Source organism: Aquila chrysaetos, chromosome Z, assembly GCF_900496995.4.
Source record: "Aquila chrysaetos chrysaetos chromosome Z, bAquChr1.4, whole genome shotgun sequence".
In the NCBI taxonomy this organism is placed as follows: Eukaryota; Metazoa; Chordata; class Aves; order Accipitriformes; family Accipitridae; genus Aquila; species Aquila chrysaetos.
The window spans coordinates 72,189,953-72,212,399 of NC_044030.1; the positions used below are offsets into that span (position 1 = coordinate 72,189,953).

Genomic DNA, 22,447 nt, shown 5'->3' on the forward strand with positions numbered 1-22,447 from the left:
CAGTATGCTCCGTGCGCAAACTGGGTTTGGTGGTCATCAGCCGCCTCCGCATCGCTGGCAGAGCCGAGCATCAGCAAACAACTGCGTCTTGAACGGACCTTAAAACCGTGGCACACAACACACGGCATTACCAGCGCCCGAAGCCCTGCCTGCCTGCGGCACTCAGCTGCCGGCCCAGCGAGAGCTGCTGCGGGCTCCCCGCAGGCGGGCCCAGGCCCCCCAGCACATCACACGGCACCCCGCCGCCGCGCCAGTGCGGACAGCCGAGCGATCTCATGGCAACAGCGCGGTTTCTTAATTAAAAGTACGTGTACGCTCCCTCCATCTCCTCGCTTCGGCGCCGAGAGCGACAACCCGCGCTGTGGGAAGCGCTTAGCCCCAGCTGCCCGCCGTTGGCGGCCACAGGCCCTGAGGCGATGGCGGCGCCAGCCGGCAACACGGGGCAGCTTCAGCTTCCAGGCGGCGTCTCTCTAGACCCGCCGGCCCTGCCCCGCCGGCCCCGACACCGGCGGGCCCACGCCAAGCCCTTGCACGCCGCCGGCGCTGAGGAGCCAGTCCTGCGCCCGCTTTCCCCGCCCGGTCCCGGAACCGGGGTGAGCTCCCTCTGCTCCTCGGGTGGGTGGGTGTGTGTAAAAACGGGGCCGCCTCCCGGCCCCTCGCTCCGCTCCGCGGCCTTTCGGGGATGTTTCTCCCACCGGCAGCAACCGCATCCCCCGGGACGCCGCCGGACGGAGCCGAGCCGAGCCGAGCCGAGCCGAGCCGGGCCGGGCCGGGCCTCCCCCCGCGCCCGACCGCAATGGTTTGTCCTCGGGGAGGGCGGAAAGGCGGCCAGCTGCGGCGTTCGCTTCCGGGTTTCGGTGCGGGCGGGCGCTGTGTGGTTGCTCCTCCCCCGCCGGCGCTCCGGCCCGGCCCGGCGCGGGCGGGCACTATGCGCAGGCTCGGCCCGTGGCTCAAGATGGCGGCGGCGGATAAACAAAAGCACGAGCACGGTCGGGTGAAGATCGGGCACTACATCCTGGGCGACACGCTCGGCGTCGGCACCTTCGGCAAAGTCAAGGGTGAGCGGCGGGGAGCGGGGCCGCCGCCTGCCCCCGCGAAGCGGCGGGGAGCGGCGTCTGGGGGCCCGCGGGGCCGCCGGGGGAGAGGGGGGTCCGCGGGGGCCTGCGCCGCCGCCGCCGCCGCCGGGGCTTGGCCCCTCTCCGCCTCCCGCCCAGGGCGCTGCGGCGGGCTGAGCTTCGCCGGGGGCGACGCCGGGAAGCGTGAGCTGCCGGGCGCTGCCCGCCCGTCCCCGCCGGGGCGGGTGAGTCACCGGGCTGGGGCGGCGCTGGCAGCGCGGTCCGGCCGGGGCCGGGGCGGGGGGAGCGGCTGGAGGTCAGCCGGCAGAAGGCGTTTGGCGGGCCGCTAGCGGGAACCTCGGGCCCGGCCGCGGTGGCTGCGGGGTGGGGGCCGCCGGCCGAGCGCGGTGCTGCGGGGGCGGCGGCTGTTGGGCTGCGGACGCCTGCGGGCAAGAGGAGCTGTGTGCGGCGTCTTGCCGGGGGTGGCACTTCGGTCCCGCAGCGGGAAGTCGTCGCTGCGGGAGAAACCGCTCTATGTTTACGGAAGTAATTGCTGGGAGCTAATGAGGCTGCGTTTATTTAAAATAGCACCGGCTGCGTAACGGAAGTAGGCGAGACTTAGTTCCTGAGCTGTCTGTACGTTGCGTGCTGCCGCACAAATACTAGCGCCTGAGGTCCTTATTAGGAAGGCAAGATTTCCCCCCCTCGAGAGAAGGAAAAAGGCATAAAAAGACGAGCCTGGGATTACTGGATTAACTGTGCAACACAGCTGACGCACAGATGCAGAAAGACTTTATGCTAAATCTAGTTGACTGGCGGTTATCAAAGTTTTTTTCAGCTCAGACTTTAAAAACTTTTCCCAGTAGGGGTGCAGATACCATGCTGCAAATTTGAAGCCTAGTAGAAATAAAATAGAAGTAAAACTTTCCCTTGATGCCATCCACCACAGGTGGAAAAACTGTGCACTAGATCACAACTGTTCCTGCTGTGTTGTTTGCAAGAATTGTTCAAATATTGGGGTTATGCAAATTGAGAACATTCTTTCACAAACAATTTAGATTAGACTCAGGTTGTATTCTTCATAAGGTTTTTTTATGGTTAACCTAATGGATTGCTCATTGTTATAACCAGTAAAAAACACTTGATTTAACTTCTTGATTGCTCATCGTTATCCTGTTGTATCTAATGCGCTAACTGACTTTTAACATGATACCTTTTTTCAGTGTAGATGTTCCTATTGTATGTTCTCTGCACAAGCTCTTTCAACTATTGGCGTGTTCTGAAGAATGTATAGAAAATAGGAGTATATTTGTCTCAAAGACTATCTAGGAAAGCAGCGGACAATTGAGAGTAGAGCCCTTTGAGTCTTCTCTTTTCAAGGTAGGCTTATAAAGTGACACCCCCACCTCCATCCTCTGGAGCAGTGACCCCCAGCTGGCAGCTGGAGTACCCTTCCTTGCCTTGGGAACTTAGCACCTCTTTAAACAGAGAAGAAATGAGAAGAGGCTGAAGACAGTCATCAGATTCTCTTTCCTCATGGAGGGACTACATGGTTGAGGGGAGAAGTCGAAGATGTGGTTTGTTTGGGTGTTTTTTTCCCCCAGTGCACTGCACAAAACTGAGGTTGGCATACCCATAAATGTTCTAATATGCTCTTAGATTTCAGACAGTGCTGTTGGTGTATTGCTGCTGTTCTTACCTGTATTGGCAAAAATGTGTCTGAAGTTGAAACCTTGAAAGATAGTCAATTTGTGGAGCTACTGTTAGAATTTTAATATATTATTGAACATCACTCGTTAATATTTCATGAAATACAGTTAGCTTGAAAGACTTAATTGAAAAAAGAATAGAGTTGCCAGTTTTATTATTGCTCTATTTCCATAATACCCCTCTGTCTGCCTTATTTGATTTGTGTTAGGTGTTCCTTTAGGTGCTTTGTAACTATTGATTGTGTGAAGAGTACACATGCATGTATGAACATAGTTTTCTGTTAAGGATGGGGAAGAAATTGCCTTGTGAATTGCAGCATCATTCTCCATGCTGAATACCTTATTTATGATCTGGAAGCAAGTGTTAGTGTTCATGGACTAATGCTCTGTTTCTATATACAAATTGTTTTAAGTTTTGTTTTTTTCTCTTGTCCCTAGATGATACACTGTATTAGTTTTGTCTTGCTTTAGCGGTACTTAACGAAGGACATATTCATGTATGATGCACTGGTTTTCTTCCTAAGCATACATTTTCTTCATTTAGTACCAGATCTGTGATTGGTTTCCTGTAATCCTCATCATCTTCCTTCTCTGGTGACTCTGATACAGTTTCATCAATTGACAATAAAGTGAAAAACTGTGAAAAAAGTGTTCATTTTTTTAATTCAGTTAGGGTTTTCCTTGAGCTCATGTGATGTAGGGGGTCAGGCATACGACTTCTTGAAAGTGCATCTTTAATTTTAACAGCAGTGGCAGCCTGAAAAGATTGAACTGGAAAACTAGTGCTTTACTTAGTAATTGTTAAAGGTCTCCTGCTGTCAAGGTAGCTGTCAGATGAATTCACCCTGCTGCTTACCCTTTTACCCTCACAGGTAACTGTTACTGATGCGATGTTTTTCCAGTTTAACTGTTCATCTGGCTGTACTAGCCTGAATTAACTGCTGACCGACTCAGTTCACTGGACTGTGCCTCAGATGGACAGGCATGGAGGAGATGGCTGTTTCTAGCCAGTATCTAGGCAAAGCTAAAACGCCACAGAAGTGAAAAGCTGTGGGGTAGAAGAGAGCACTGAACCTAAATGACTTATGTAAGACACATTCTTATTTGAACTTTACCAGGATTCAGTGTAAAACATCTATCCCTATTTTAATTAATTTTTTAATGTTTTTTTTTAAAAAAAAAAACAAAAACCAAACCAAACTAAAAAACACTGCTGATGTTTCCTGCTGAAACCAAGTGCTTTCCCAGTACTTTTGCAAATAAAGTTAGCTTTCATAAAAGGAAGAGTAGTCAGGCTTCCAGTGATTTCTACTGAGAAAATGAGGGATACCACTTAAGGTTGTACATACACAGTATTTGTTCCAGTGTGTAGAACTAGGTTATAACCCTGGTCTGCATAGACTGCAGAACTGGTGTAAATAGCTCGTTTTGGTCAAGGCAGTGATAAGAGACATGGAAATGGACAGTGAAGATCAGTTTGCTATCTAATGTTGTGCAGCAATATGCCATTGTACAGCGTTAATTCGTGGGTGTTTTTATGTTAGTGAAAATATTTGTTAAGCTCATACTTTTAAAGACTGCTTTCCTCTGAGCCTCGCGTTGGCTTTTTGGCCTATTGCAGAACTGTTTCATTAAATGCAACATATGCTTGCTCAGCTCTTTTTTATACAAATTTAATGACCCATACGTGTATTTCGGTCACAACCACCCCATGCAGCGCTACAGGCTTGGGGAAGAGTGGCTGGAAAGCTGCCCGGCAGAGAAAGACCTGGGGGTGCTGGTCGACAGCCGGCTGAATATGAGCCAGCAGTGTGCCCAGGTGGCCAAGAAGGCCAACGGCATCCTGGCCTGTATCAGAAATAGTGTGGCCAGCAGGAGCAGGGAGGTGGTTGTTCCCCTGTACTCGGCACTGGTGAGGCCGCACCTCGAGTACTGTGTTCAGTTTTGGGACCCTCGCTACAGGAAAGACATGGAGGTGCTGGAGCGTGTCCAGAGAAGGGCAACCAAGCTGGTGAGGGGCCTGGAGCACAAGTCTTGTGAGGAGCGGCTGAGGGAACTGGGGCTGTTTGGTCTGGAGAAAAGGAGGCTGAGGGGAGACCTTATCGCTCTCTACAACTACCTGAAAGGAGGTTGTAGTGAGGTGGGTGCTGGTCTCTTCTGTCAGGTGGCTGGAGATAGGACGAGAGGAAATGGCCTCAAGCTGCAGCAGGGGAGGTTTAGGTTGGATGTTAGAAAAAATTTCTTTACTGAAATGTTGTCGGGCATTGGACCAGGCTGCCCAGGGAAGTGGTGGTGTCACCATCCCTGGAGGTATTAAAAAAAACGCATAGACGAGGCGCTTCAGGACATGGTTTAGTGGCCATGGTGGTGTTGCATTGACAGTTGGAGTTAATGATCTTAAAGGTCTTTTCCAACCTAAATGATTCTATGATTTCATAAGAATGTTGTATTTACTCTGGATGGCCTCATAATCAGTTTCATGTTCTAATTGAAGACCTGCTCAACTAAGTTTAGAGACTGTTGCTCCTGTATTTCAACAGTTAAGGCACTGCTGCTTTGAGACTCTCGCCACTGTCTTGGAAATCTTGGTGCTATGTGTAGCCATAGTGAAGCTTGAAGGCAATTGGTATTACAAGAGAACAAAGAAATACAGGGAAATACTAAGTCTGTAAAGTGAACTTTTTGCAGTGATTCTTTTGAAGGACTGATAGCTGGTTCAGGATTAGGGTGAGTAACATTAATATATTTTGATTAGTTAAAATTTGTGAGCCTTCCCTTTTTGTAGGTAAAACTTCTGTCAAGAGGTAATACAAAGTAGGTTTTGGAATGGTAACACTGCCTCTTTACTTTTCTACATGATGTTATCATCTGAGGTCTTGCTTTAAGTTCTGTCTTTATGCTGAATTCAAAAGTAGTCAGCAGTCTGTTACCAGTTATGTTGTCCCACAAGTGGGGTTGTTTACCTGGTGTGCGAAATGCCAATATACACACAGAGCAGAGGTATTTTATTCCAAGTCATGTTTGCACGAAGATGGGGGCTAGGTGGTAATCCACAAAGCTAGCAACCCTCATGCCTAAACGGGCAAGCAATTTATACAGTTCATTTATACATATTCAATTTCCAAAGTTCTTCCCCAAAACTATTACTGGTAGTCGCTTATCTACCACAGTTTCTATTGGACTAAAGTTTCTCCACTTCGAATTAAAGGTACAGTGTTCTTCTTATTCTACAGCGCATGCTCAAGGAGGGTTGGGGGCGAGGGGGGGGTTAAGTCTTTTTGGTCTTGAATTGAGTCGGTGGTCGTGATCTCCCCCCGCTGCCTTTATCTTTCCTTCAGCTATGGAAGATTTTTGCTGACTTCATGCCTGCTAGCAATTACTCAACTTTTCGGTGCCTCCTGGGGTAGGATGTTCCCTTCTTATCAGTCTTTTAGTTCTTTAGGGGCCCAGTCGTTAGCAAGGCATGCGTTGTGTATACAAAGGGTATCTTATTTCACAAGGCCTTTGTGGGTCTTCTTAAGTACATCAGTTAGTCTGCTGTTTTACTGATAGCAGATACCTTGAACTATATCGAATAAAACAGTTTTATTTCACGAAGTAGATGGTTATTGGAAACTCGTATCTTAAAAAGCTAGATTCGTTCTTATTTTAAATTGAATTAAAAAAGGGAGACAAAAATTACTGAAGAAAATAGTGATTCAATGTGAGATGTCTTAAGCAAGTGAACAGGCTTTTTGGGATCTTTTTGCACCTGCGCAAAACCGCAGTGTTTTCATGACAATAATTTATTGACAGCTGGCAAACAGAGTTGAAGAAGCAGAAAATCTTGTTTTCTCCGAGTCTGAATAAAATCAAGGCTTGAGGCACACAATCTTGAAAGCTGTGGCAGCTAGAAGTGGTTTCAGTCAACTGCAAATGTTACTGTTTAATTACTTTGAATGAAAAATGTGTTCTGAAAAACTTTTCTTATGTGCCTTGCATATAGATTGTTGGAGCTAATAAATTACTTTCTGATGTTTTTCTGAGTTCTAATGAAATTCCTGTTTTCATCCAAGTTAGACTGGCAAACCAGAAATGAAACAAATTGGCTGGTAAGTGAGACTTTATAACCCAATGTATGTCAGAACTGAGTATTTATACACTAAGCTGTAGAATTGCTCAAATATATGACACTAAATTAAACACCTTCTTAAATGTACTTTGTAAAGCAAAGGAAGATGCAGATTCGTGTGTCAACTGATTTTTGGTTAGTTTCTAAGAAGCTGTTTCTTACTAGTCAAAATTGATGTTAAATTTTAACTTACTGATTAAAGATTTTTTTCAAATACTTCTGGCTTAGTTCAGTTCACATTATTGATAGGCAAAGACTTTGTAATTCAAGTGGAATAGTTACATTTCTAATGTTTTATGTTAATGATTTGTTACTCCTTAGGGTTTGAACATAGGTGATATAATTTGGTGGGTTCCAATCACATTCGAACTGAAGAAAACAAAGGGGATGTGATTGCTTTAATTGTAGTTCTGTTTGAAAGCAAGTAATTCTCATAGGTGACATGATTTTTCAGTTTTATGCACTCATCTACCAATGCTTTGTGGTCTGTCTAGAATTTGTGATGGATGTGGGCTTTGTCCGGCATTCCTCAGCCATGCAAACATGCCTGTCCAGTGTCTTGGTTATTGTAGCTGCTTTTAGCTAATGGGTTCTCTGACTGAGGATGTGTTTTTTCATCTTGAAGTTGGAGCTTTTCTGTATTCTCAGGTACAAAAGGCATCTGTCAGCCACATTGTGATGGTTCAGGGTCTCGGGTAATCCACTACTTAGTTACTTCCATACAGGAATTTAGACAAATGGCTTTATTTTACACAGTGGCTGTCTTTTTGTTGTATTAATAATCGCTCAAATGCTTAGTGATATCTCTGTGTCTCTGCTAAGAATTTCTTCTCACTTGCATTAGTTTTTAGCTCAATAGAGGCAAAAGGCAGCAGGGAGGTCTTGTGTTGGGAGTGAGATTTACAGATCGATAGGTGTTTGCTAATTCTGTCCAAATTATCTGTTGAATGCAGACATATCTTTGTGGATCACTGCCGTTTATAACAGCTTCCCATGGATATATTTAAATAAAGCTTGAAGCCTGGGGCTTAGTTAAGTTCTCAAGTGAGGAGAGGCACCCAGATGAGTGTGTAATTTGTTCAGCACAGGTCTGTTAGCAGTGTCCATTCAGGTGGATGAGGATGAACCATGTAGGTGTCCCTGGAATCTGGTTTATCTTCAAAAGGTAGGTATCAGGGTGGCAAATGAAAGTGGTGTAGTTACAATCACTGCATGCAGAAACCAATGCAGATTGCAAAGTCTTCTAGTGGAAGAGATACTTTCTGTGGTTTATCTGTAATCCAGTGTTGGGTTTCAGAAAAACATTCTTAGCAACTTTCTTGTGGCTACTTCCAATAGCACCTGCAAAATTAAGGACTTCTAAGAGTGGTAACTGTCTAGGAAATATTTTACCCTTTTGAGTTCCTCTGTTGAAAGAAAAATGAAACTCCATTAGAAGTAGGAAGGAAACTGAGGAATGTATGAGTTTGCATGTTTGCATTGCTTCTTGTAGGTACTACTGGAGTTTATTTTGTGCATTTCCTGTAGCTTTTGCCACTTATTTTAGAAAACAAAGCTTTGGTGTTTACTGCACAGACTGTGGTGCTTATATAGGGTCAGACTGCTCCAAGAACAGATAAACAGTTTTTTTTCAAGTAAACTGATCAGGTATTCTTAGTGGTAACTGAGAGTAAATTGCTGAAACAGGCTCCTTGAAGGAAAGATAGCAGTAATTTCTGCAGTAAGAGTGATCCATGCAGATAAAGTAGAGGAACTGCAGGAAAACATGTCTGAGTGGGTTACCGAGTGAGACAAAAGCTTGCAGTGACTTACATGGGGAGGGAAAATGGTCTCCCTAATTAGAAAGGATTGCAGTGTTTTGGGATATGCTTTCTTTGTTTGCAATAGTGAAAAAATGTAGTCATGCTGCAAGACTTCTGAGGGTTAGGTTTAAGGTTTTTCTTACGTATCCTGTTCATCTTCTAATGATAGAGTTGTGGGAGAAATTGGACTAGGGCAGAAGACGTGCCGTGCCATCTGGTTTTCAACCTTCTGAAAGATAATGGGGATATGTGGAATGCTAACATCCTAACTTGTATATCTTGGCTACAGCCAAAATGGGCAAGTTAATGTCTTTACAGAGCAATTGAAAACGCTGACTAAATACTTCCTTGTTTCTTACAGTTGGCAAACATGAGTTAACTGGGCATAAAGTTGCAGTGAAGATCCTGAATCGACAGAAGATTCGCAGCCTTGATGTTGTAGGAAAAATCCGCAGGGAAATTCAGAACCTCAAACTCTTCAGGCATCCTCATATAATTAAGCTGTAAGTTTTGCTTGCTACAATCAAACATATTTAAGCAGTAATCTCTTTTTCTTCTCACCGATCTGAAACATGTTTAAAGGGCAGTATTACTAGCAGTATCTTGTCAGGAAAGTAGCAGCTTCCAAGTATGCAACCATTTTCAGTGTCCTCTGTAATGCGTTTTCACACACTGATCTTCTCTGCAGGCTGGAGAGCTTCTGTTAGATCTTTGCTTACAAATTCTTTGGACAGGTATATAAAAGATAATGACATGATAGATACTTCTAGTGGCATCCACCTCTGTTTTTTAGCTGCTACTTTGGTTTTCTTTTTCTGGTTATATTTGATCTTTTTTCTGCTTAGAAAATAAGCTATTAATAACAAGATTGTAAAGCGCATTTCTATAGTTAAGTTTCTTGTGTTTTCTTGAAATGTTTTTAGTGATGTGCTGGTCAGCGATCTATGGTTTTCCAATGTAGATGGCGCTCTGCAAATTTTTTCTGAATTAAGGATGTGCAGTTTGTTAAATGTTATTGATATTGCAGAATTCTTCAATATAGCTGCTACCGATTGTCTGAATGTGGTATTTACAGTGTGCCTGTTTACATCTGTTAAGTTGATCAACAGTTCATTAGTGGAGTTCAGAGTACAATTAAATATGTCCCAGAGTAGACCCCTCATGTCTGGTCTGAGGAAATAAATTATAAATGCCATTGACTTTTTTGACTTTAATTTCTTGTAAAGTTAACCTGCAGCTCCAGAGTGTGGGTGACTTTCACTGTCTTAATCATGGTGTTGGTGTTAGTTTTTTTTATTGGCAGAGTATTGTCTTAAGACCCTCCTGCCACTGACAGATGCCATCCCTATACACTCCCTTTAATTTGGCAATAGCTGTTGCACTGAAGCTAAATTGGATTGTGTAAGATAACTCACTAACTTCTTCAGTGGGTTAGTTTTCAGAAGACCATTGAGCCGATCGAGCTGCAAAATTGCTAGTGCTGCCAGTTAGAGTTCATAAACGAGTCCAAAGCACATACCTGTAGCCAAAAAAAAAAACCAGGAAGTGTCAGTGTACCAACTGAGATACGGGGGTGGAACAGGAATGTGTACTTGCAGTGTTGCTAAACTGTTAAGTCAGCTTAACAGGTGTCAGATGACAAGTTTCTTTCTCAGGGAATTGTGGGGAGAATTTTTTCTCCTGCATGTGGAAAGAAGGGACAAGGTGTAGGAGATGATGGAAAAATTGATGGGTCCAGAACTTCAGTTGGTCAGCCCGCATTTCTAAAGCAGAAGAATTACTAGTCTATGTGTAGTGTCCGAGGTGTAATTGGTACTGTTGTGCAGGTAGACTTGCTGGTAACTTGGGATCATGCTGCTCGTGCTAGTAGAACTATCAGTGCTTCAGCTTAATGTTACAAATTAGACAATGTCTAATTTGGAACAATGCTGTGCTTTATGAAAAATTTCATACATGGCTTTAGCAGTATATACAATTACAAGCCTGTTGCAGTAAGGTTTTCTTTCTACACCATGCTTTAAATGAAAACTTTTGGAGCGTCTCCTCTTGTGGTTTTTGACCTCTAGCAATATAATGCATCTTGTTTTCCTGCATAAAATTGCCTCTTTTTGCATTCTGGTCATCTATGCTGTGTGGTTTGATAACCTTATTTATATTGCAGGTATGTAACTATTCCACAGCCTCCTTTTCCGTAAACAGAAAACTGAACTGACTGTAGAGAAGCACGGATGTAACTTATGGGTTAAAAGGATTAAAATACTATTTCTGTAGTGTTGTCTTAGCCGTGGCTTCAGAATGTTGCTGATACTTAAGTACGTGAGGTACTTTCAACCAAGGTATTAGAGAGAAAATCAGTAAAAGTAAAGCATTTTGGGCTAGATTTTTGCGAAAACTAACTTTGAAGATCTCATGTTGATAACTGCCGCAGAAAGTTATTGAGGTTATTGAAATGTTACACGATAATACTAAGCTGTTAAAATAGATACACACACGTATATGTGCACACACACATTCACCTGGATAGTCTGAACTCACAGCTGTCTCTCTAGTTGAAGAATAACTTGTCTCAGTAAGCTGAAGCATGTTATGGGTGGCGACGACAAATTATACGCCAGCCTGTGGACAGTCCAATCAAAATTTATTGAAGCAAGCAGCAAACAGGCAAAACAGCGCTGGGCGGGCCGGGGAGTCTCTGCTCTACCAAAAGGCGCGCACCCAACCCCTTTAGAGTCCCCTTTTTATAGTCCTTGGTTGCCGGCTAAAACCCAGAGTCTCAGCCCACGTGGCCTTGTTTAGTGTCTTCTGCGATTGCGCACCTGGTTGCTAAGGGGGTCGTGGGATGAAGGTTGTAGTCTTCTTCTGTGTTTCTTGTCGTTTAGAGCATGCGTACCTTAAAATATTTCCTTATTAGGCATCGAAAGCCGAGCTATACCGTTGTCCCGATCCAATGTCGGGGAAGGTTTCGATATGATCCCAAGAGCGAGATTAAGACACAAACGAGGTCAAATGCCGTATAGTCAAAAGAGTTTTTATTATCAAAAGTATCAAAAGTGGAAAAATGGTAGCGATAGGATAGAATGGAAGAAAAGGTAGAAATTAAGCAAGCAGTCGGGATAGAGTTGCAAGGATAGTCACCACCATGGATCCAGCGGCGTTCCGTCGGTCCTCAGGCAAGCAGTCGGTGGTGGGAGTTGCAAGGATGGTCACCAGCACGGATCCAGCGGCGTCCCGTTGGTCCTCAGGCCAGCAGTCGGTCAAGGAAGGTCACCAGCACGGATCCAGCGGCGTCCCGTTGGTCCTCAATCTTCAATTCTTTGGTGAGGAAGAAAAGGCCCCCCCATCACCACTTGTTTCTAGGGGTTCTTTATAGGGCATATTTCGATGATGTCATGCGCTGCAGGTTTCATTCATCACACACGACCTTCGCGTGATCGATACCAGCAGCTCCAGCCCAGTTTCCTCCCCTGAATGCCTCAATGGCCTGGTAATCGTCCTTATGGACAGAGGAGTGTCCCGCTTAAACCGGCCATCTTGGAGACAAAGGGCTCTGGATGACAGCCCAGTCCCTCATACCTCACAATCTTTGAGGCAAATGGTTCGAGATAACAATTCAGCCTCTTACACCACCCCGTGGCTCAAAGATTGTTTCAGGACCCATGGTGGTTTTGAGAAAAGATAGCTATATAGAAAAGCCAGAAAAGAGCATTTTATACAATCTGTATTACCGACCGTGTGGTTCGGTGCACAGCGCGAATTTGTTTAACACCGTCAGGCGAAATAGTAGTTACGAATTGCATATTAGTTACAACACGTTGAATCAATTGTATAAAGCATGGAATGACACGTGGTAAAAAGAATAACATGGCAAAGCCACACAACAAGTAAAATAGGATTCGCTTAACCCATGGACCTCCAGGGAGCCAGGAAAACATATCTATGTCCCAGCTTTTCCATGTCAGGACAGGAACATGGGCCAGCTTTCGTATTCCCGCAGTAATTTGTTTAACAATTTTCCCGCTGTCATCAATTTTTAAACAACAGTTAGAATCATTTAGTTTACCACAAACACCTCCTTCCTCGGCTAGCAGGTAATCGAGAACCATGCGATGTTGTAATATTGCTGTTCGCATTTGTGTAGCTTGATCCGCCAATAGATCAAGGGCACGGGCTGTCTCGTTAGTAATGATCTCTAGGACAGCTTGTAACCGGGTGATGCGATTTAGGTTATAGATAGGTTCTCGAGCACCGCTAACCCACTCATTGGGGTTCCAGGTGGCAGGTCCATAATGTTGTATGATACGTTGAGGCGTCCACTTGTCTTTGCCCCAGGTTTGACCACTCCCACCTGCTATAGAGGTATCAATGGATCGTCGATATCGATTGAGATCATCATATACTTTAACACCCAGTCCATCCCCTTCATCGTCTGGGAGCAGGAAAAACAAAGGGTGAATTACCCCCACATAACACACTCCAGTCCAATTTGTTGGTAGCAGTTTGTAGGCCCGTTGGCCACACACCCAATAGTGACCCTTTAAGGCTCGTGCACCATTTTCAAACAAACCAGTAGGTGTCTGTGGTGATTGGAAATATGTTGAATTACCTACTCCCAGAGGATGATCTGATGGACCATTCATCAACAACCTGTCCACAGTTTTTCCCACCCCCTCTGTGGTGTCCCAGCAGATAGGAAGCCCATCCGGACCTATACTCAATGTCCCTTACAGTAGTCTTTATTATCACTTGACCACCAAATTTGAGTCCCATCAGGGAGATGAGAATATGTTTTATCAGTGAGTCTGCATTTCCAGGCACCAGAATCATGGTGCCAAAAGCAGGTAACATTAAGGTTATTAGACTGATTAGTGGAAGACCAAAAATGGGAAAACTGTTTCCTGTGTCCTGTTTGATTCACCCAGGCCCATCCAGACCAGCGAGGCACAAAGTTTGGAGAACTAGAACTCAAAAGGCGACAATATGCCTGGTCGCCCCCCTCTGGCAGTGATATAGCTGCCCTATGGTTTGAACAATCAATTGGTCTACAACCATCAGTGAGGCAATGGTTGTCATAAGTATAGGTCCAGTTGCACTTGCTATTTCCCACGGGAATACCATCTTTCTGTGTTCGGTTCAGACAATATTCACCTTGGACTGGGTATTGTATTGTCCAGGGCTGCATGTCTTCACTCCAGTAAGAATCATTTTTGACCTCACTGTAATTACTCACTAACCATTTTGGGGAAATAGGGACAGCAGTCCATGGCCAGCTTTCCAAACCTAAGGGCCCACCACATACCCAACAATTAGTCAGATTAAAAGTGTTGGCCACTTGCTGGCCTAGAGCCACAAATTCATTTTGCCACTCCAAGCCGAAAAGAGGGGCACAGGAGTTTCCCCAGATATTAAAGGCGGTAACAATAGTTGACCAAAACAACATCTGTGGTGTTATAATGAACATTCTGTGAATATTAACAAAGCAATCACTGACAAAACTACACAAACAATTAACAGTTTCACGTATTTCCTCTTGAATGGTTAACATCTTTGCTGCCCCCTCAGACACAGTAAAAATGTCACAATAATGCTCTATCTGGGCATACCATTTTCGTACAGAGGCTCTCTGAGCCACCCCGTCAGGGGGCGGAGTTCCTGCTAAAACAGTCTTGGTTACTTTAAACGGGCCTCTAAGTACTATAGACTGCTGTCGAATAGTCCGTTCAGCCTCTCTCAAGGCTAGACTGACTACAAACAAACCTTTCTCCCAAGCAGTATATCTTTTTTCTGTATCCTTAAAACTGCGAGAATAGAACCCAATAGGTCGAGTGGGTCCTTTGGGGCCCTTTTGCCATAAATGTATTGATAACCCACTTTTGGCAAATCCCCATTCAATATGGACAGGGTCTGTGGGATGAATAGGACCAAGGGCTTGATGGGCAGTTGCTTCAAAAATTAGCAATTGCAATGCCTCTTCGTGGGGCCTCGTCCATTCCCACTGAGCCCCTTTTCGCAACAAGTCATATAGGGGTCTTGCAATAATTGAAAAATCAGGGATATGTTTCCTCCAAAACACAAGTAATCCTAGTACGTGCTGTAAATCCTTTTTTGATTCTGGCATTTTAATCTGATCCAATGAGGAAAGGGTGTCAGGGGGGATACATGTCATCCCTCCCTTCCACCAAATTCCTAAAAACTTTACTTCGCTTGAGGGTGTTTGTATTTTCTCTGGTGGAGTTTTCAGCCCCAAGCTTTCCAAGTGAGAAATTATGTTATCTTGAGTTTTCCGAACCTTTTCTGTTTCATCCCCACCTACAAGAATGTTATCAATGTACTGATAAACACTGACCCCTTCCTCTGTCTGAATTACTTCTAGCTCCTGCGCTAACGCATGATGAGCTAGAGCGGGGGAATGCTTGTATCCTTGTGGGAGTCGGGTAAAAGTAAATTGCTGGCCCTCCCAAGTAAATGCAAAGCGGTCTTGATCCTCTCTTTGCAGGGGGACCATAAAAAACATATCTTTAACATCCACTGTTGCCATAATCGGGTGGGCTCGTTCTTGGATTGTAGCTATAAGCTCAGCAATATTTGGTACCGCAGCTGTCAATGGGCCGGTATTTGCATTAAATCTGCGATAATCTACAGTTAATCTCCACTTGCCGTTAGGTTTTCGCACTGGCCACACCGGGGAGTTAAAAGGAGAATGGGTTGGAATCACAATACCCTGTCCCTTTAAGTCCTCTAACACAGGCGCTATTCCCTCTCTGGCCCCCAAGGGTATCGGGTAGGGCTTAACATTTGTAAGCTTTGAAGGGGGAAGCAGCGGCGCGGCTTTTAACAGCCGAATATCTATTGTGGGAGAGCCAAACGACCACTGTCTGCTTTGGTTATCAATCCAGGTTTTTCCTTTTAAAACATCGAGTCCTAAAAGGTTAAGTGGAAACTCCCCCACAACCATTGTCACTGTAGTGGCATTATCTTCTCCTGGCAAACGCAGGCTGACCATTGCTAATGCCTGTGGCTGAACAATGCCGAATGCATCTGCCACAAAAAACCGCTGTTTGGAGGGTGTAATTCCGCAATTAGCAGCATCTTTAGTTTTAATAGCTGAAATCTGAGCTCCGGTATCTACCAAAAAGGTGACTGGGACTTGTCTTGGTCCCACAATGCCTGTAATTAGTAAATCACCCTGGCCGTTTTCAGTGAGCTGTCTAATATACATCCAACCTTCGCCCCCCCGCTCACCACTGGAAGGCGAAGGATCTAGTTTCCCGCCGGCTCTTGGGTGGCATTTGTTTCTGATAAATCAATCAGGGAAGGTGTGCTCAGGGTAGTATTCTCAAAATCCACTTTTCTGTTTACTGGTTTATCAGGCCACGCTGTTACCAATTTTTCCAATTTGTCTGTTGGCATCCCGTTCATTAAGCTACGCGGGATCCCCTTCTGGTATCCCCGCGCCCACAGTATATTACGTTTGTTCGGGATATCTCTCCCCCCCGGCGGTTTAGCAAGGGGTGTTCTCTTATCACTCCCAGGGCACGGAACTATTTTTACTTCAGTCCGCCTCAAGCCTCTGGAGTCTGTTTTGGTGGCTGGAGGGTTAACAGGACCATATTTGCGCCCGTAATTAATTAATTCCTGGGCCACTTCTCCCCAAGTCCAAATTTTCTTATCTGGGGGGCGGCGGTGCTGATCAGGCGTGAATCCTCCTGAAGCAGCCCCAACACTCTCGCCCTGGGGCATCGCCTGTATCTTTCCTTGTAATTGTATACCAATTGGTTTCAGGGAATCAGGGAGTCCCCGTATAAGGGGAGTCATTCGCTCAGGATCCACCAACATCATCATTGGGGACTCCTGCCTAGGCTCCAATTTTCGATCATACATCATCTGCAGACAAGCTGCCTTTTGCACACTCTCCACTAATTGATCAACAGTCCCCGTAATCGCGAGGGGATCTCCCCTCTCCAAGGGGTTCAAACCCCCCGCCCAATAGGCTGCCCGTTGGGTTAAAGACCAGGGGGCACGGTGATTCCCAGTAGTTAAAAACACTCCCGGTCCCCAATACCCTTCCGCCTCCTTTTCACTTAACAGAATCTGGTCCCCCCCCGACAATGATACTCTCCATACATACTCCGTTTCTGACTCCTTAGGGGTTCGGCCAAATTCCTTTTTTAGTTTTGCCAACTCAGTGGCAGTATAGGGGACCTCTTTAGTTGTAACTTGGGGGGGACTGGTCTTGCTCATCATCATAAGTATATTCAGTTTTGACTAAGGTCGCAATGAAGGCAGCTCTAACTTCTCCACTCTCTCTTTTGCTGCCTGCAGGTCCTTAAAGGGGTAGCCAATTTCTGATCTTGGAGGAATTTCCTCACGGACAGTACCTGCAAGGAGCTGCTCCTTAAGAGCAATTTGCAAATGTTTCACTTGGTTCTTTTCTGCTTCAAGTTGTGCTTTTAATCCCGCCACTTGTCCCATAAGGGACTGAACAAGATTTTGGAGGGATTCAATAATTTGAGATTCTGCAGTGAGGTGGCAATCCCTATCCTCCACTGCTGCGGCCAGACTGGCTCCGAGAACGGCACACACAATTGCTTTTCCTTTCCCTGACCGCACTCTAGCATCTTTCTGTAAAACGACCATCCGATCAACAACGCTCTGTAGATTATACCAATTTCCCTGAGCCCAGTCTATCCCAAGCACAGAGGGTCGCGCTTTATGTTTTTCTAAAAAATCAAACAAAGCTTCTTTCCCCAAACGGGCAATTTTGCTATCACCCATCTTATACAAAGCGGGGAAGCAGTCGTCTCAGGAAGGCAGCACGTAAAGTTTCAAACACCACAAGCCTGCCCCCCTTACGTTCCTGAGAGGTCTCACGTATTAAAGTGGGGAAGCAGTCGTCTCAGGAAGGTAGCACGTAAAGTTTCAAACACCTTATAAAAAGCGGGGAAGCAGTCGTCTCAGGAAGGCAGCACGTAAAGTTTCAAACACCACAAGCCTGCCCCCCTTACGTTCCTGAGAGGTCTCGCGTATTAAAGCAGGGAAACAGTACGGCACTCTCGTCTCAAGGGATCCTGTCCGTGACGCCAATTTAAATGTCCCGATCCAATGTCGGGGAAGGTTTCGATATGATCCCAAGAGCGAGATTAAGACACAAACGAGGTCAAATGCCGTATAGTCAAAAGAGTTTTTATTATCAAAAGTATCAAAAGTGGAAAAATGGTAGCGATAGGATAGAATGGAAGAAAAGGTAGAAATTAAGCAAGCAGTCGGGATAGAGTTGCAAGGATAGTCACCACCATGGATCCAGCGGCGTTCCGTCGGTCCTCAGGCAAGCAGTCGGTGGTGGGAGTTGCAAGGATGGTCACCAGCACGGATCCAGCGGCGTCCCGTTGGTCCTCAGGCCAGCAGTCGGTCAAGGAAGGTCACCAGCACGGATCCAGCGGCGTCCCGTTGGTCCTCAATCTTCAATTCTTTGGTGAGGAAGAAAAGGCCCCCCCATCACCACTTGTTTCTAGGGGTTCTTTATAGGGCATATTTCGATGATGTCATGCGCTGCAGGTTTCATTCATCACACACGACCTTCGCGTGATCGATACCAGCAGCTCCAGCCCAGTTTCCTCCCCTGAATGCCTCAATGGCCTGGTAATCGTCCTTATGGACAGAGGAGTGTCCCGCTTAAACCGGCCATCTTGGAGACAAAGGGCTCTGGATGACAGCCCAGTCCCTCATACCTCACAATCTTTGAGGCAAATGGTTCGAGATAACAATTCAGCCTCTTACAACCGTTCACTTAGCAGGACCTTAGAGTTACAAAGTTTCCAACTGCACCTGTTTGCAGGAGCTAACACTGCCTTGCAAAAGCGAACACACTGTGCAAGGCTTACAAAACCGGTTTGATTAACAAATACATAAGGTGAATTAATACATAAGATGAATTTATCACAATCCCCCCTTTTTGTTTTCATCATTTTGTTGGTCAAACCGGATTACGGTTTCTCGAGCTAGAGAAAGAAGGGGAGTTTCTCTTTCAACAATTTCGGCTTCATGCTGCCCTCTTAATAACATTAGGTGTGGAGCTTCTAGTCGATTTTTTACTAATTCAATAATTCTATTTAATATACAAGGTCCAAAAGTTAAAATCAACATTAATACAGCTATTGGTCCCGCTATGGTTGACAGCAGAGTAGTTAACCAGGGGGATTGGGTGAACCAGGACTCATACCAGTTCTGTTGGGCTTCTCTGTCCCTTTTCCGTTTTTCTAACCCTTCTTGTAATTTCGTCATGGTATCTCTAACTATTCCCGTGTGATCAGCATAGAAACAGCATTCCTCTCCTAGAGCTGCACAGAGCCCCCCTTGCTGTAGGAATAAGAGATCCATCCCCCTCCGGTTTTGTAGCACTACTTCTGATAGTGAGGTTAAAGATTTTTCTAATGCCGTTATTGATTTTTCAATCCTTTCTAAATCTTCATCTATAGCAGCCCTCAAGGAGTTAAATCCTTGTTTCTGTTGGATGAGCGAGGTGATTCCCGTCCCTGCTCCTGTTGCCCCAATACCTAACAGTGTGGCTATTGTTATTGTAGTTATGGGTTCTCTTTTCACTCTTTTTTGTGTGTCAATATCCCAATAGTCATAAATTACACTTTCTTGGTGATACAATATTCTCGGGATAATAGTGACTAGTATACAGTATTCGCGAGAAGCATTAAACACACTTAGAGATACACACGGAGTAAGTCCCGTTTTCGAACATATCCATCGAGCCCCTTCCTGGGAAATAATCCATTTTCCGGCAGTTTTGTTGATGCTGGTATTAACAGAACTACACAGTGTTTGCTTTGCCCTAGGTACTGTACCTATACAGGCCCCTATTCCAGTAACATGTTGCATGGTTATTCCCTCCTTCCTATTTCCCCAAGAGCATTGGGAAGGTACTGTTTCTGAGCTCAAGTTATATGTGTCATTAATTCCAATTGCCTCATAAAAAGGTGGATTGACATCATAACAAAGCCAACAACCCTCTGTTAAGTTTCGTTTGGTATGATTTAAAGTTTGGTAGGTAGCTTGTATTATTTCCCATAGAGGATCTGATGGATTATTTTCCCTCGGGGTTCCTTCCCATAGACGATCTGACTGATTTCTTTCTCTCAGGGTTTCTTCGGTAATACTATTTCTTCCTATGGTTATATCATGGGTTGGGGGTAGTATTTTGGGTTCCTTAACTACTGAATTAGGACCTACAGCCTGCAGATGTTTTATCTTTTCCTTTTTGATAACAATAAGTATTCCCCTGTCGCTTCCCTGTTCCCAAAATCTTACTCCCCAGGTCTTACCGATTTCCCATCCATCATGTTGGGGTTGCAATATTTGAATCATTAGGTACTTAAAATTACCAAGATTAGCCAAACCTCCCTCAAATCCATAAGTAGGCTTCTTACATTTCGTGGGTCCCCTGTCAACTTTAAGATATGGGTCAGAAGTTTGGACTTTCCAACCTCCTGTTGTTATAGTTTCGCATCCCCAATAAGCACAATAATATTCCCCCGGATAGTTGCAATAACTTTTTCCTGGGTTAGAACTGGGGCACCAATAGGTGGCTTTTGCATTTCCTTCATCCAGTTTTTGTTGACATACATAATGATCTCCTATTAAGGTTTCAAATAACTTACAATTGGTAATAATAAATGTGGGTGCCCCTGCGGTAATGGTAGTATCAAGAATTTTCTGATCATCCCATTTACTAAACGTCCACTTATATGGTTGATGAGGGTTCTCGTTCCCACAGGCAGGTTCCGTCAGCATTGATAGTAGACTTATTATCCATACACTTAGATTTAAGATTCAGAAAAGTGGTGTGGCCTTGCTCTTCCTATAAATATTTCTACATTTTTGACATTTAATTTGGTTTTCGGTTCTATTCCCTGAGGGAGATGAGGAACTTCGGGGCGGCCCTGAGGTCATTGGGTCTGGGAGTTGTGAGTCAAGGGACCTCATGTGCCATCTCTGGAGGTGGTTCATTAACCTCAATCCCCACAGCAATACGCCTCTGCCTTCTCCTCTGCCTACTCTGTTGCTTAGAGCAGCGAGGTGTACCATCTTCTCGGCAGCAGTCGTATTCTTCAGGGGAACCTCCTTTGTCATATTTAGTCAACTTTGACTTATAGATCTCCCAACTCTTATTTTTCACCTCCCAGACTCCACACCTCACTCTGGTCACGACCCGTCTGAATTTTCCCAGTTGCTACTCCCACACGTAATGCTTGTTCAGTTAATTCCCGTTCGTGATTATAACATTCGTGGCAAATACCGCTAGGGGAATATCTATAGGGGCAATGGACCCACCACTTTTCTCTACAGAGTTTACACCTATAACATACAAAGGATAACATATACAGTTGGGGTTGTTACAAAGACAGTCTCACTCATCTGCTTTCCTTCGGAACATAATTTTCAAGCTGTCAGGGTCTCTAATCGCCTCCCAATGTGAGCTCTGAATTGGTCCTTTGATTCTGCTTGCATGAGTCCACCCTCTTTCGGCAGTCCGGACTGCAGTATCTGTAGTAAGCAAAACAAGAAACGGTCCCTCCCAACAGGGAGTTAGAGATGATTCTTTCCAAGTTTTGATCAGTACCTTATCTCCAGGTGTAATTTTATGTATTGTAATATCTAAGGGTGGTCTCTGCACTATCAGTCCCTTCTTTTATCAATTCTTGCCGTCTCTTCATGAGTTCGACGATATATTCCTGTAAGAATTTTTCTTCTACCTTTGGGTGTTCAATCGGTATTTCTAGGTCATAGGGCATCCCACATAACATTTCAAAAGGAGAGACCCCAGTGTCTGCTCTGGGTTGTGTCCTTACATTTAATAAGGCTACTGGCAAACATTTTATCCAATTCATTTTAGTTTCAATGATCAATTTAATCAAATGTTTTTTAATTTCCCCATTCATTCTTTCCACTTTTCCTGAACTCTGTGGATGCCATGGGGTATGATATTCCCATTTAGTTCCTAAGAGATCCAAGATCTCCCTGATAACCTTGGAGGTAAAATGGGGTCCCCGATCTGAATCAATTACTGCTATGTTTCCATACCGCGGTATGATGTTTTCCAGCAGTACTTTGACTACAGTTTTTGCAGTGGCTCGGGCTACCGGAAAGGCCTCCACAAAGTGGGTCAAATGGTCCACTAGTACTAGGAGATATTTGTATCTGCCCGCTTTGGGAAGTTCGGTAAAATCGATTTGTATTCTTTCAAATGGTCTCTTAGCTAGTTCGCATCCTCCTAGTACTCCTTCCCTGAGCTGATGCTTATTTACCTTTTGGCATGTTAAACATTCCTCAACAATTTTTTTGGCTATATCATATATTCCTATACACATATACTTAGTTCCGAATTGGTCTACCAATGCTTGTACTCCCCAATGAGTTTGCCTGTGAAATTCTCTCATTATTCTCCATGCCGCCCCCTTTGGAATTACTTCTCTCCCATCAGGGAGACACCATTTCCCATCCTTTTCAATAACTCCCGCTTGTCTGAGTTTTTCCTTTTCTTGAGTGGTAAAACTCACGATACCATTGGCTTTTATTGGAGTTTGTGTCTGTTCCACTTCCTTTATGATTAGTAAGGCGGCTTTCTTTGCTTCTTCATCAGCTAAATTATTTCCCCTTATTTGTTTATTGATACCCCTCTGATGGCCTTTCACATGTACTACTGCAATTTGTTTGGGTCCTCTTAGAGCCTCTAGAGTTTGTTTTATCAAGGCCTCATGTACTAGG

The 22,447-nt window shown here is 44.8% G+C and overlaps 1 protein-coding gene across 1 annotated transcript in view; it reads left to right on the forward strand.

Moving 5' to 3' along the window:
* The first annotated feature begins 871 nt into the window (after positions 1-871).
* The window catches only part of PRKAA1 (protein kinase AMP-activated catalytic subunit alpha 1), a 42,243-nt gene continuing 20,667 nt past the window's right edge, over positions 872-22,447 (forward strand). The window contains 2 exon segments of the mRNA XM_030003332.2: positions 872-1,058; positions 9,039-9,180. Of these exon segments, the coding sequence (XP_029859192.1) occupies positions 929-1,058; positions 9,039-9,180 (272 nt within the window). The 5' untranslated portion in view covers positions 872-928.